General features: G+C 56.9%; 1 protein-coding gene across 1 annotated transcript; it reads right to left on the bottom strand.

Annotated features, from left to right (window-relative positions):
• Positions 1–6,608: 6,608 nt before the first annotated feature.
• On the bottom strand, positions 6,609–11,055 carry LOC123377690 (mitochondrial ubiquitin ligase activator of nfkb 1-A-like). Its single transcript, XM_045030887.1, has 5 exons — positions 10,908–11,055; positions 10,669–10,808; positions 9,561–9,648; positions 9,010–9,130; positions 6,609–8,636 (listed from the first exon to the last, which is right to left on the bottom strand). Exons 2-5 carry the CDS (start codon positions 10,783–10,785, stop codon positions 7,910–7,912), a joined length of 1,053 nt encoding a protein of 350 aa, XP_044886822.1. The 5' UTR covers positions 10,786–10,808; positions 10,908–11,055; the 3' UTR covers positions 6,609–7,909.
• Positions 11,056–14,731: the final 3,676 nt, after the last annotated feature.

Genomic DNA, 14,731 nt, shown 5'->3' with positions numbered 1-14,731 from the left:
TCCTTTGAAGCTCAGAACACTTCCCAAGGTTTACCTTGGACCCGGCTTCCCCTGCCCCCACCCAAGTTGCACACAGTCCAACAATCACACACGTCAAAAAAGCAAACAGGATGTTAGGAATCATTAAAAAGGCGATAGAAAATAAGACTGAGAATATATTATTGCCCTTATATAAATCCATGGTACGCCCACATCTCGAATACTGTGTACAGATGTGGTCTCCTCACCTCAAAAAAGATATTCTAGCACTAGAAAAGGTTCAGAAAAGGGCAACTAAAATGATTAGGGGTTTGGAGAGGGTTCCATACGAGGAAAGATTAAAGAGGCTAGGACTCTTCAGCTTGGAAAAGAGAAGACTAAGGGGGGATATGATAGAGGTATATAAAATCATGAGTGATGTCGAGAAAGTGGATAAGGAAAAGTTATTTACTTATTCCCATAATACAAGAACTAGGGGTCACCAAATGAAATTAATAGGCAGCAGGTTTAAAACAAATAAAAGGAAGTTCTTCTTCACGCAGCGCACAGTCAACTTGTGGAACTCCTTACCTGAGGAGGTTGTGAAGGCTAGGACTATAACAATGTTTAAAAGGGGACTGGATAAATTCATGGTGGCTAAGTCCATAAATGGCTATTAGCTAGGATGGGTAAGAATGGTGTCCCTAGCCTCTGTTCGTCAGAGGATGGAGACGGATGGCAGGAGAGAGATCACTTGATCATTGCCTGTTAGGTTCACTCCCTCTGGGGCACCTGGCATTGGCCACTGTCGGTAGACAGATACTGGGCTAGATGGACCTTTGGTCTGACTCGGTACGGCCATTCTTATGTTCTTATGTTCAATGTAATTCAGTCGGGTTTTTCAAAGATATTGCAGGAATCATCACAGGGCCTTGTGCCTCAATTTGCGGCTTTCTGCTGGAGAGAGGGTAAGGCGGCCCTAAGCAGGGTGAGGGCAGTTTTGCTCATCTCTAGCCTTGGCAACAGCAGGATGGTTGCGTGTCGTCCCCCCCCCCCCAATCCCTGCTTGCATCCGGAGGTCCTGCTGAACCTTCAACAAACTGAGCGTTCTGGACTAGTTGTTGGGCCTCAGAGTTAAATCTGCATCAGCAAAAACCACAAAGGTTCCAAAGCCCTTTGAATTCCAGCCCCTCCCCCTCTCCTTTCCTCAGGCATCTCTTCCTTGGTAGCTGCAATGGCCCAGTGCAGGGAATTGTTTGGGACACTCCAGGGCTTTCTGGGAAAACAGTCCAGTCTTGCCAACCCTTTCTAATGCACCAAACAAAGGGGCAAGACCCCCTTACAGACAAGCAGCTCCGCTTTCAGGCATTGCAAAGAAGCCAAAAAGGGCCCCCTTTCCCTTCCTTTTGTAAGTCCTTGAGTCACAGGGCCCTTCTTGGTGGGTATGGACAAGCAGGCCCGGCTGGGTGTACGCGGGGGTGAGCAAGCAGGCCTGCATGTACAGCTGTGTGTGTGGAGCACGGGGGTGTCAGCCTCAGGCAAGGGGCTTGTGTCCTCCCCAGTCTGTGGGATAAAGCGTGAGAGGAGGTGACTGGGGCAGAGTGCCAAGGGGCGAGAGTGATGGATTCCCTGAGGTGGGAAACGGGAGGGCGCTGGCGAGACAGCAGGAAGGTGGGGGATCCCACTGGGATGCTGCCCTTGGGCACAGTCGGCTGCAGCCTGTCAGGGAGAAGGCAGCCCCAATTCCAGCTGTGAATGGGCTGGGAGCGTGGGCGGAGGGACCGGCAGCTGGAATTGGGGCAGAACTCTGTGTTGGATGGTGCCCAGGACTGAATCCTGCCCCCCTCCCATGCCTTAGGCTCCCCACAGGCCATGCTCAGTGAGTTCACTGCTACAGAACCTCCTGTGATGCCACCAGCAACTCTGAGCAGTCTCCCGCCCAGGTGCTGCCACAGAGTCACTGCACGTAGCATGGCCAGGAGCAGGCTGGTAGATCCTGCCCAGCCCCACCACCAACCAGGTGCTTCCGCCTCCTGCTAAGGCAAGTGGCCATTGGCAGAGGCAGGAAATCAGAAGGGACCAACCAGTGCTTTGATCTGAGAGGCAGGAGGTGGGATCCTGAACTGGACGGACCAGTGGTGGACTCTCCAGCCCTAGCTCCTGTGAACAGTCTGATCCAGTCTCTGCTCTGCCCGGTTCCATGGACCAGCAATCCGATGAGGTGACTGGAGCAGATGATGTAGCGGGAGCTGTTGCTGGAGACCATGTGTCCTTTGGGAGAGGTGCTGGAGCACTCACAAGGGGAATTTGCTGCCCATCCCCTCCCTATCTGCCCGCTGAACTGAACTCCGGCACTGAGAGGACACAAACAAGGTGGGCCACCATAGAGGTTCTGCTGCCTCCCGCCCTCACTCACTCGCTCACACCAACTGTTCTCTGCACATTGGGAGCACATTCCTGGCAACCAACTCTTCCCCCATCTGGTGTTTGTCTCCTTCCTGAAATACCTCATGCTGGGAGGCTAATGCTGAGGAGAGATTTAACTCCCAAGGGAACTGGGTCTCCTCTCCTCCCCACTCCACAGTGCCCCAGTTATTAAACTGGAGGATAGAACGGACCCGGCTGGGGTCTGTCCTGTACACACTGCTGGGACTAGAAGATGCCCTCTGGTGGAGTGATAGCTCATGGCTTGGCCTTGGGTGGCATCATGGATCCAGGAGCGAGGGCCGTTTTCACCCTCTGCTGCCTCTGAAGCTCAGTCACCGACTGAACTCAGCTGGTCCCTGTGGCTCTCTGGGGACTTTGCCTCTCAGGGCACTGGTTCCATGTTCTCAGCTGCATAATCCGTGTTCTGCACCCTCTGAAGTCAGAGCCACTACCTTGTTGGTAGTGGGCCTTGTAGCAACTGGCCTGAAAGGGAGTGAGGTCATCCTGGTAGGGGCACCCATGATGGGATGAGGTTGAGAGGGCTTCTTGGTCACTGATGCTGCCCAGGTGCAGCCAGTAACAGCCCAAACCTTCCAGTAAAGAGGCCTTCACCCTGCAGGGGCATGGGCAGGGCTGAGTCTATTCTGTTCTATACAATTTCTTATGCCGTGCTTATCATTGTAGTATCTGTACCTTCTGGTCATGCATTGAGCCACATGACCAACATCAGTTGTGTGTTTGTTCCCTCATCCTCTCCCCAGGAAGAGAAGTTAGGGCAGCAGAGTGTTCTTATATCTCACACACACTCTCCCTCTCCCTTATAGGTTTGTTAGAGAAGGCAGGTCAAAGAAATGCACCATGCACTTAGAGCAAGAGATGGTGACTCTTGTGATGGTGCATAGTTCGGGGTGGAGGTGTTCATTCCAGTCTTGGGGCAGTGCTGGGGAAGCCTTTGCCTGGCTGGGGGCTGGGCAGGACTGTTTGGGGTGGAGGGGCCATGCTGGGGAGGTTTCCCTCTACAAAGGGCTCGTGGGGGGTGGGGAGAGACCTGGGAGGTTCTTTTGATCTTACTAAACATTTGTGTTGCAGTTCAGCTGGCTACATGCAATTACCCCATAGGCCTTTGCAGTGAGAGGAGAGAATGAAACAGTGATTGACTAATGGTTTGTCCAAGAAGCTGGATCTATCCAGGGAACCCTATAGACTCAGGTAGGTTCCACATGAGTCCTTGGGCTATTTTCAGGGGTCTGTTGCAACAGCTTTCCACAAATGATTTACAGCTTTCTAAAGCCAGGCCTACCAGCCCCCTGCATTTAAAAAAAAAAAAAAATCAGGCGTGAACAAATGACCAGATTGCCCCAAAAAAACAACCCCCCAAACCCATCAGACTTTAAATCAATAAGCAATGTTGGGCTTTTTTCATTGCCTTCCCAGTTCAGCATCATGTTTTCAAGATTTTTTTCTCTGCCCCCCCCCGGGGGGGGGCTGCTAGCAACTTAAAAGCTGAGATTCTCCCCTGTTCATGTGACTCTGGGAGCTGGGGCTTTAAGAAACAAATCACCAATTGTGAGGAACCGGCCCCAGGAGCAGCCACTCCCCTCTCAGGGCCAACACCAGGCTGTGGCTCCATAACGGCACCTTGGCACCTCCTCACGTGCTCTGCAGCTGGGTGCTTTGGCTGAGCCTGCTGTCATTGAGCTGGGGGCCCTGGCTGGCCCATCCCCCCCCCCAGGTGCCTCCGTGTTATGAAAATAAACGATGAGCTCCAGAGATGCCAAACACGCTGGGATGGGTTTCCAAGGCAACCGGAGTGTGTGAGCAGGAACAGCAGTGGAGAAGGCTGGTGTGAGGTTGCCATAGCGACAGGAAGAGCCAGCTTGGCTTTTCCAGACCTTGCTCCAGTTCCATCACCTCCTTCGGTGGCCGCAGGGCTGGGCCCCGCTGCTGGCCCACGGGGCTTTCGTCCCATCGCTGCTCGCCAGCAGCAGGGAGAGTTACCTGCGCAGGGAGTTTGGGGCAAGCGGCCAGCAGGCTGGCCATGCTCCATGGCAGAGGGGTCATGCCCCCCCCGTCAGGACAAGGGAGGGAGCTGCTACTTCCCTGCCTGCCTCAGCAATGGGACGCCCCACCCCATGCCCCCGCTGCCCTGCTCTCCCTTGCTATAGGAACTCTCAGCAGGCAGGCCCCAGGGGTGTAGGCTGGGGCATCAGTGGGTTCCCCTGCTCAAGGGGCCCACAACGGGACGGGACCTGGCTGCTCACAATGAAGGATCAGTCGAGTGGCCAGCACCTTTAGAGAGGGGCTCACGGCCACAGCCCTGCTCTAAGTGAGTAGCTCTGTCTCCGCGGGGCTCGCCCTACACTCAGGGGGCCCATCCTCAGATTCCCTGTCTTTTTTTTTTCCCCTCTGCCTCTGCAGTGGCTGAAGACCACGTCCCTATGAATCCAACCCTAGGCCCACTGCACCCCGCCTCCCGCCATCCCTCTGCAAACGCTGTCCCCTCCCGCCCCCTGCTGGAGGCAGTCAGGAGTGCTTCCGCAATAGAGGCTGCCATGAGTGCATTGCAGAGCAAAAATGTTCATTCATTCCTGCAGGCCCTCAGCCTGATCCCACGCACGGGCGGGAGAAGGCACAGAAGTGTCCCTGCTGGGAGTAGCAGTTGAGATCTACGTTCGCTGCACCAGCCCCCTACCCATCATTCAGTCCCAGCACACCCCAGTGCTTGGGACAGGTCCAATTTCCAATCGCTCCTGTGCTAAGCCTCCTACAGGAAAGGGTGGGAGTCCATTCTACGCAGCCCCCACCAAGCCAGGAACGTGGGGTTTGTGGCCGCAGGAGTCACCCTCTCCCTCCGTACCGCCCAAGGAGGCAGCTACGTTCCAGCCTCAGGTGCCCAGATGATGTTTGCAGTTGCAGGCGCTGTGGGGTTTTGAGACTTACCGCTGTGAGGTGACTGAGTAGGCGGCTAGTAACTGGCAGGGCCCAGCAGCACCGGCACAGGCCCAGGACATAAGAGCCAGAACCCGTTGGTGAACTTCCTGGCCTCTTGCACCTGACTCATCGCTCCATCTGCGCAGCCACTGAGTGGGGAGCTCTTGGGACCCCCCAGCCCCTGAGGGACAGACCACCAGGGGAAAGGAGCTTCTATAGAGGGAGGGGGCCCAAGGAAATATCATCACTATGCAAAGGGGGGTTGGGGAAGGAGTGTGATGGAACAGCAACAACCTTCCCCAGCAGCACCATCCTCAGTGACCATCTGCTCTCTGCTAAGGGTAAGTCAGCACCAGAGATCCCAGGCTCTGACTTGTGTTTTAGCCCAACACCACCTCCCACAAAAAAACCCACCTGACCCAGGGTTGGTGGGGCGTTGTGCTCAGGCGTTTACACGGCTGGGGAGCAGGGGGGGGTTAGAGCCCAGGGCCCTGGTTTAACCTGGGCTGGAACCTGCCCACTTTGCAGTGAGGCTGCAGGCAAAATGACTCGTATTGATGTCCTCCAGTGCCTGCCGACAAACACCCCCCAAGGACAGCCAAGGTCTCCTGCTGTTCCCTGGACCAGAATCCTGGAGCATCTCAGCGCAAAGCCCCAGGGGCTCTGCCCCCAGCCACACACAGGTGAGTGGGGAAACACTGAGGCCGCAGTACCCTGGGGAAGGGCTTTGCTGTGGGGATGCTCACAGCTGGGCTAGGCTAACCCAGGCACTAAGCACTCAGGGTAACTATGCTGTAAAGACATGTCCTAAGTTTCCTCCGTGCAGGGTCACCTTTTAGAGGAGCTGTTTTCCCAGCATGCCTTTCTGGGGCTGGCCCTTTAAATATGGGTGAGCCAAATTACTTCACCCCTAAAGGAGCCATTTTGTAACAGGCTGCATCTCCCTCCCTCCCTGCCTGCTGGTAAGTACCTGTGGGGATCTCCCCTCCCGCTGGGGTTTCATCTGCATTCCTATGTTGCCTGGGGCTGCTGAACTGTTTTCTACCTGTGGGGCTGGAGTGTTGAAAACCAGCTAGTAAGTGGGGCGGGGTGAGTCCAAAGATCTGTAATGAGTAACTCGCCTCCTGAGAGAGCGAGCCTGTGAAAGCCCTGCAGTCCTGCCCTGTGGTAGAGCATTTCTCCCTCTGGGGCCTGTCTAGGTGATCCACACAGCACCCATGTCCCCCCACACCCCTCTTAAAAGTTAGCCCATTCTTTTACTAGTGTGTGGCTTAAAGAAAGACACAAGCCCAGCCTCTGAGCCGTCTCTTTATAAATAATGACCAACATTGATTCAGTGAGTCCCCCTTGCAGCTATGGCACGTCCTGGGAGCTGGGCAGGAAGGCAGCGCTCCAGTCAGGCAGCCCAGGGTTTGCAGGCAGACTTCCACCTGCGCTTTAATTGGGGGGCCAAACATAAGCCACCCCAATCCTTGGGGAGGGCCTCCACTGTGGCTCCTCTAAGTCCTCCAGCTTAAGCAGGGGAGCAGAGGGCTGTCCTCCTCCTGGGATCCAACAGCTGGGGGTGGTTGGGAGCCGGGGCTGCTGCAATCCACCCTCCCATGCTTCAGCTGTGGCACTGCCGCAAACTCCCACTTGTGGGTGTAAAGGGGGTTCAGGAGTTGGATGGTGAGGGAGGCACAGGGCCCCGGCTGCCGGCCTCACTCACAGGGGAAGCCTCTTCAATTCGATACCCTCACGCAGGAAACCATGAGGGGAAGACAAACATCCCCCCGCCCCACACAAACACCACAAACTGCTGCTGCCTGTGTAACGTGCTGCATGGGCCTAGTCAGAGGAAATCGGGCACAGGAGGCACCAACCCTGGCTGTTTGGTTGTGCAATGCATGCTGCCCCCTCACCCGGGCCCTCTCAGCCCCAAACTACCCTGAACCTCCTGTCTCCTCCCACAGCTTCTGCCAGCCTCTCCCCAGCACGTTAGCTGGACAGCAGTGACAAAGACGTGCTAGAAAAATAAACTCTAGTGTAAAATCTGGCCCCTTCACAGGAGCAAAACCACTGTGTCCAAACTGCATCCCCAGCCACTGAGGGAGCATTGCACCGCAGGCCTGCTGGGCTCCAGTCGGCCTCTCCCTGGGGTCAGCGCTGAGAAGGCCGGGCCCAGGAAGAGACTTGGAGGAAATTAATTCCCGCCAGACTCTCCTAGCAGAGCTGGGACTGCTGGGAACAGACACGCTATGAGGCTTGTGGGGGGAAACTCAGCAAGAGCTTCGTGCTGAGTGATGCTAATTCAGGCCACGTACTCCAATCACCATGTGACCAGCACTGAAGAGGGGGCTCATGAGCACACCCCCAAACCCAGCCTAGGAGGCGGTGCTTGCAGCATTCCCCCCACCCTAGGGTTGTGAGCTCACATCCCAAGTCACCACACACTTGTTGCTTGCACACTGCTCCCTCAGCTGCTGGGGTTAACCCCTTGTGGTTCTCACACTGCCCCCCCAAGTTGCTGGGGTTTTATGGGCACAGTGGTGCTGCCTAGTGCCAGGGACTCCACTGCTCTTGCTCTGGTACCATTTGAAGCCCCTTCTCCCCCTCAGGCCTGGTAGAGAGGCACTACCCTGTCTATGGGGCTCCTGCAGATGGGGCAGGTGTGGCTAGGCAGAGCCTCGTAGCAGCGGAAGCAGCAACAGACATGGCCGCAGCATAGCAGGACGCACTCGCGGGGCCGTGTAAGGCAGATGATGCAGGCGTCCTCCGATGCATCCTCCCCAGACTCAGTTGCAATGTCCCCGTTGCCCCACAGGGCCTCGAACTCCCGCCGCTGCTCCTCCTGCTCCTGCTTGTGCCGGCGCTGCTGATAGGCCTGGCAGAGGGCATACAGGATCACCGCCACGCCTGTCAAGCCACACAGCACTGCTGCCCCCTTCCAGAAGCTGCTCACTGACTCCATCTCCGCCAGCAGCGTCTGCCAGTCCCCCAGGTGCAGAAAGTAGCTGGACCCATCAGCTGGGGGCTGCAGATGGAGGGTCCCATCTGGGTGCATGGCCAGCTCCCCGATGCCAGTCAGGCTTGCCCCCACTCGCAGCATCTCCTCTGTCTCCAGGAGGCCCTTGGGCTTCTCCCCGCTCAGGTAGTGACTGATCAGGTCTTTGAAGCCGTGGGTTGGGTGCTGGAAGCGCTCATACACGGTCTCCAGGGGCAGCCGGACAGCCCGTAGAGGGCTCTCTACACTCACCCGTGTCACTGCCTCAGCACTGGGGGATGCCAAGGCAAAGGGCACCGTGTACACCTGCTCCGAAACCACCCGCTCACTTTCATTCCTGCAACCAATCAAGAGCACAGCAGCTGAGCCGGTGGCTCACAAGCGGGCCTCCAAAGGCCCTAGATCTGCCCTCACCCCACAGGCTAACCTTGCTCTCCTACCTTACCCCACTAGTGAGTGGCCCTGGGGCACAGTCTGTGGGCCTCTGATGTAGCTGAGTCACCAGCCCAGGCAGAACAAATTCAAACCAATCCAGGCCTGCAGAGCATACTGCCTCCACTGCAAGAAGGGAATCTGCCGTAGGTGCAGCTCTGCCATGCACGGCAGATCTGCTGGCCCTGCATGCTCCCCCACACTGCCTGCCGCTGGCACCCCTCTCTTCCCAATCGTTCCCATCCCTCCCCCCTGGGTCTGCCCCAATGACCACTCACCAACTCCGGGCTAGGCTGTTCCAGATCAGTCGATGCTCCTTCAGAACTAGTTTCTGGATCACTCCCTGCAGCTCCTCGTGGTGCTGGCTGGATAGGGCTGCTTTTGCTGGCAGGACAATCCCTATAGATAATGTGGAGGGGGTGTGATCTTGCGAGGCAAACCCTGGTTCATGGAGCAGCTCCAGCTCCCAGAGCTGTCTAGAATTCCCCTGGGGTATAATTCAGCACAGCCCTGGAGGAGACTAGGTTTGACTAGTGGGTTGGGAGAGCTATAGCTGCTTAACTAGGAGTCCCCCTCCCTCTCCAAAAATTCAGCTGATTCAGCAAGGGGTGGTCTCCCCTATGGGACCCAGGGAGGACATCCCAGGAGGTGTTTCTGAATGGCCACCCACATGGTGCTCTGCAGACTGGCCTCATCAGTGACTGTAATTCCCCAGTTACTAGAATGGAGATGCCAAACACACCAGGAGACGGCATGCTGCTGCTGCTGTGAGAGTTGCTGAGAGATGGGCCCCAGTGCACCAAGCTGGATAAGTGTGCAGGGATCTTACCTTCTAAGGCAACATAATGCAGGCACTGGCCACTGGTGGCAGACAGCAGGTCAGGCAGACCATCGTCTACCTGAAGCTTCGGGGCCTCCTGCAGAAGGAGAAGCCAGAAATGAGTGAGCCTCAGCCATTTTCAATCTCAATGAGCTGCTACTCAGCTCCCGTTGCGGGGAAACACCCACTCTGCCTATGCCTGGTTGTGCCCCACCTCCAGAGGCCAGTGGGTACCTCCCTCTTCCCTGGAATGTCTCTGGCCCCCAGGTTTTGCACTGTGACTTAATCCACGTTACTCTGCAGGCCGTGGAAAGGTGGCACTAATCAGTCCCTGGGGACTGGATGATTAGGGCACGTTGCAGGGGAATAGGGACCCTTACTGGAGTCCCATCTTTCCATGAAGCTGACAGCCACCATCCAGTTCTAGTGCTTGCATGGCTCTGCTGCGTTTAGCCACTGGCAGCATCTCTGCCCATACGAGTCCCACAGGAATGGGCACATCAGACCCATCCCTGTGCAGCGGGCCTGTGCCAGGCATAGCTGGTGAAGCATAGTGTGGCACAGACTCCTTTCTCAGATGTGCAGGTGGATAGCGAGGAATCCTGCGAGCAGAACTGCAGAGGGGTCTAGACTGAGCGATCGGGGCAGATGTGACCTGCCAAATCCTACTGTATGATTGGTCCATCCTTCTCTTTTAACAGGGAGACCCGGCCCACGGGGACTATCATGCCCAGCAGGCCGTACGCACTTCGGAAACTACAGGTCCCAGCATGCAGTGGCCAGCCAGGCCAGCTCAACTCAAAACCAAGTTCTGTAGGGGTACAGGTGTGCGCCAAGGCAGGCAAAGGCCACCGAGGTGTGCAAGTGACAGCGACGCAGAGCACCCGGGGGCATTCCCAGCACGGGGGTGCAAACAGGACGGCCAGAGCCAGGGCTGCGCTGGCTGCTGTCCCTGGAGGTGGAGCGCTGCAGGCTGGGATCTGTAGGCCCCGTGGCTGAGCCCTGCGAGGCAGGGAGCAGGGTCCCCCCCCCCTTGCCCTGTTTGGGCACCTGGACACCTGTTAAGGGGGCCCTGGGCTGGGCAGCGTTTGGGGCGCGGGCCGGGGGCCCCAGGTACCTGGATCCGAGCCAGCGCCTTGGCCTTCTTCCTGTACAGGTAATAGAAGAGGCCGGAGAAGGCCAGGCTGGAGGCCAGGCCCAGCAGCTCCCCGGAGGTGACGGGCAGGGCGTCCATGGTGCCGGCAAGGGGCGCCGCGACTGCAAGGAGAGCACACGGGGGGCTGCCCGTTAGCCCGGAGCTCCCACGTGGGGCCGGGCTCGGGGGGCGCCCCGGGGGCCCCTTGCTGGGAGACTCACCCGGGCCTGGGAGGAACCGCCCCGCTTCCGGCGCCCATTAGGGCTCCAAGGGCCCAAGAGTCCAGGACCGGCAGGGAGCCGCAGCCCCGCCGCGCTGCCCCCTGGGAGATGGAGTCCGGCCGCGCTCGGCTCTTGGGGGCCGCCGCCGCGGTGCCGAGAGCTCGTGGAACTACAGCTCCCAGTGTGCACCGCGCCGCGCCCTAGGGGTGCTCGGAACTACTACTCCCGTCGAGCCTTGCGCCGCGCAGACCTTTAAAGGGGCGTTGGCGAGGGGGAGAGACGTCGGGCTCAGGGCATGCGGCGCCGCTCCAGGGACTACGGCTCCCGTGAGGCACTGCGGCGAACGCGCTGGCCACGGCCCTAGAGTGGGGGGAGAGGGGCACGCGGGGCGTCGGTCCTCGCTACGGGCCTGCAGCAGCCCCGTTCTTAATACAGGGGTCGGGGGGCTGGTCCTGGGCCCGGGCCCCAAGGGGCAGGGGAGGTTCAGACTTGCACGCTTTTCATATCCCTGACATGCAAACTTCTCCTCTGCTGCACGCTAATCCCCCCTTGCACTCACATGTTGGGTTGTTATTGTAGGGTCGCTCCCCAGGCGGGTTTGTTGTGGTAAGTTGGCTGAGAAGTACTGGTACTGATACTGTATTAGTGTTATCGCAAGGGATGCTCAGAGCTGTGCAGCTTATACTGGCTGGTTACTGTTGGGTTGTACCTGGCTACCTGTGTAGTGGTGTGTTATTGTAGGGTTGCTCAGGGAACCTGGGCATATTGGTTTGTCAGAAGGGCAGCTTGTGTGCCCTGGTCTTGAGTCGCTTATACAGATGACAGGATGTCTTTATTCTAATGCCCACTAGAGAACTGGTGGGGAAGTCTGAGAGGAGGAATGCTGTTTATTAGAGCAGTGCCCAGCTGGCATTGAATGGCAGCACAGTCAGGGCTCTTCCTGAGTGGGCCCCGAGCATACCTTCTATCACTTATAAGGTGCCACAGGATTCTTTGCTACTTCTATCACTGTTACCTTGTGGTAGCACCAAAAGGTGCCAGCATGAACACACAGCCAAAGCATCTAGTCTAAAATGAGCAATATGGGAATGGGGAGAGAGACGGCTGGAGATCCTGTATTTAAACAGACATAGCTGCATTAGCTCAACATAGATACATTTGCTTCCTAATTACATAAATTAGGCCAGTGTTTGGGTGCACAGGCTGATGCACCTGAGGCCCAGATTCTACAGTGGAGCCAGTGGGAATGTGGATGCTCACCATCTTTGAAATTCAGGCCCAGGAGATGTCACACTGCAGCATAGCCCAGCCAAGTTGTTAAAAAAAAAAAATCCAGAGTCGGGACCCCCAAAATCATGAGATTTTAATAAATATATAAATGGGGGTGGTGGTTTTTGGAGCCTTTTGGGGACACATTTTCCAGTTTTTCTCTGCAACCAGGAAGGGCTAGTAATTATCTTTGAAATTCAAATTGAAATCCTAACATCATCCCATGACTCCAGGAGCTGGGGTTTTAAGAAAATCACCAAATGTTGCAAATCTTGTATAATTGCAAGAGATGGGAACTCGGTCTGGCAGCTAAAGATCAGAGATGAAGGTGTCTGTTGAAAGGGGGCCAGGGCCGGCTCTAGGTCTGGGTAGGCAGCGCATCACACCTTTGCATGATATTGTATTTTGGCCAAGGAGAAACTGAGTTGGTGGCTAACATGGCAAATCTAGGGATTGTATGTGAAGGAACCAAGCTGCTGTCTGGAGATGCATTTCTCAGCAGGCTTTGGTGTGTCATAGAATCTCAGGGTTGGAAGGGACCTCAGGAGGTCATCTAGTCCCACCCCCAAGTCCACCCCATGTGGGTGAAACCTGCCCATGACCTCCTGCCCTTGAGCAAGTGACTCATGGCTGGGAGCAGCAGGGGAATAACAGAAGCCCAGGGCTTGTCTCCACTGCAGAGTGAACTCAGGCTCTTCCTCAGGTGTTGCTCCAACCTCGCTCCTGTCCACACGCACAACCCTTTCACCTAGCTGGCCTATTCTGGGGTATTGGCTGAAGCCCAGCATGGGTGCAGGCTACCCCACTGGAGTGCTGATAGTCCCCCAGTGCTTTCCCACAGTTCTCCCAGTCTCCCCAGGACAGACAAGTTCTCCCCCAATTACCTGGGAAGGAATCACGGAGCCGCTCAGCTCGCTGCAGGGCTCAGAGCCATGGGATGTGTCCCCAGCAGTCCTAGCAACACATGGAGGAGTGCAGCAGGACCGGTAGTTTGGGTAGGGCTTTGCAGTGGGGAGGTGTGATGGGGTCTGCTTACCCCGCACTAGCCCAGGCAGGGTTAAGCCCATGGTATTGACAGCGGAAAGTCCCGCCTCCCTGGCAGGACTGGGCATGCTCCAAGTGCTCTAGTAGTATAAAGGGAGGGAGACCAGCTCATTCTGGGCTGGAGGCCACAGGGGAAGGATCTGCCTGGGAAGCTCCTGCAATGGACCAGCCACAGCCTCTGACTGCACTGGGAATTGAAGCTGTCCATGACCCGCCTGCACCCCGGTGACTGGAGGAAACGCTGGAGATGATTAGCCCTGCTGAACATAGAGAACCTGACATCTCATGGGAAACCCCAACACAGACTCTGGTAGGAAGTGACCCAGGAAGGGTGACGGAGTGGTACCTCCCCCTAGCGGAAACTCAGTGTGTTTCGGTAGGACACCCCGCCCCGCTGAGTCAGTGGCAAACTGCTACGCCACTGTTAGGGCCCTGGGTTGGGGCCTGGTGGAGTTGGATGGGCCCGGGCCCCCCTACCAGGGCTGCCCTGCACCAAAGGGTGGTGCTATAGACTCTGGCCGCTAGGCCATGCTGCCCAGACCCTAGGGTCTTGGACCATCACACGAGGCTCACACCCGATTAGGCATGCCCAGGTGTGTATGCCCAGGTGTGTATCAGTCGAGTTAACTGGAGCAAATACCCGCAGAATGGAGAAGCAGTGAGGTTGTTCCTATACAAGTAGTGCCTGGGGAGAGGAAGGTGGGGGTTGGGTTATAGGCCCAGGTGTGTTCATACCCAAAGAAGCTGGCATACGGGGAGGCCTCTGTCCCGCGCTTGTGCAGGAAGCCCAGCGCTGAGCCTGTCAGGGAGTAGGAGAAGCCGCGAGGAGGAGGAGAGGATGAAAGCCGGAGGGTGAGATGGAGTTTTTAGAGCTTTCCTTTCATTTCCTTCTAGTATCTGAGAAATTCACCAGCCACTCACTAGCTCGTTTACATGTAAAAATAACCTCTCCAACCCGCACCCCCAAGCCGGGTCTCTCGGGTTGCAACGCTGACAGGGGAAGCAGGCGTTTCTGACAGCTTACGGATGACTGACCACCTGCCTCAGCTTCAGAGTCCGCTGTGGTTGGCCAATGAAAGGATTGAGTCCTTCCCCTCCGGCTCTTCACTGCCTGGGCCTCCAGATCCTGGCACTGCTGCTTCTCAGTTCAGGGCCCGGCTGGCACTTTGGTGCTGTGCTGCAGTGGACCCATGTGAAAGAGCCCTGCCTGGGGAATTGCTCCGGAGCACGTGTCTTGGGGAGGTCTGGCAGCTGGTCCAGGGGATGCAGAGCTGCTGGAGCTGCTGCTCCCACAGTGGCTATGCGGCCTGCCCAACTCCAGCTGGTGATGCCACAGTATCAGCCTTCATTCCAGCATGCCTGCAAGGTGTGGAACGGGGCAGGGGAGGGGCTTCTATTTGCTGCAGCTCCTGGGATCCTACTTCATTCCCCAGTTTCCTTAGGGCCTTACTCCTGCAGCCCTTACGCTGTGGGATGGCCCGGGTGGGGCAGGGAGCCCTTTACCTTGAGGT

The sequence above is a fragment of the Mauremys mutica genome, chromosome 9 (assembly GCF_020497125.1).
Source record: "Mauremys mutica isolate MM-2020 ecotype Southern chromosome 9, ASM2049712v1, whole genome shotgun sequence".
Taxonomy (NCBI): Eukaryota; Metazoa; Chordata; order Testudines; family Geoemydidae; genus Mauremys; species Mauremys mutica.
The sequence above is the reverse complement of the archived record's forward strand: the minus strand, read 5'-3'. Positions and strand labels throughout refer to the sequence as shown.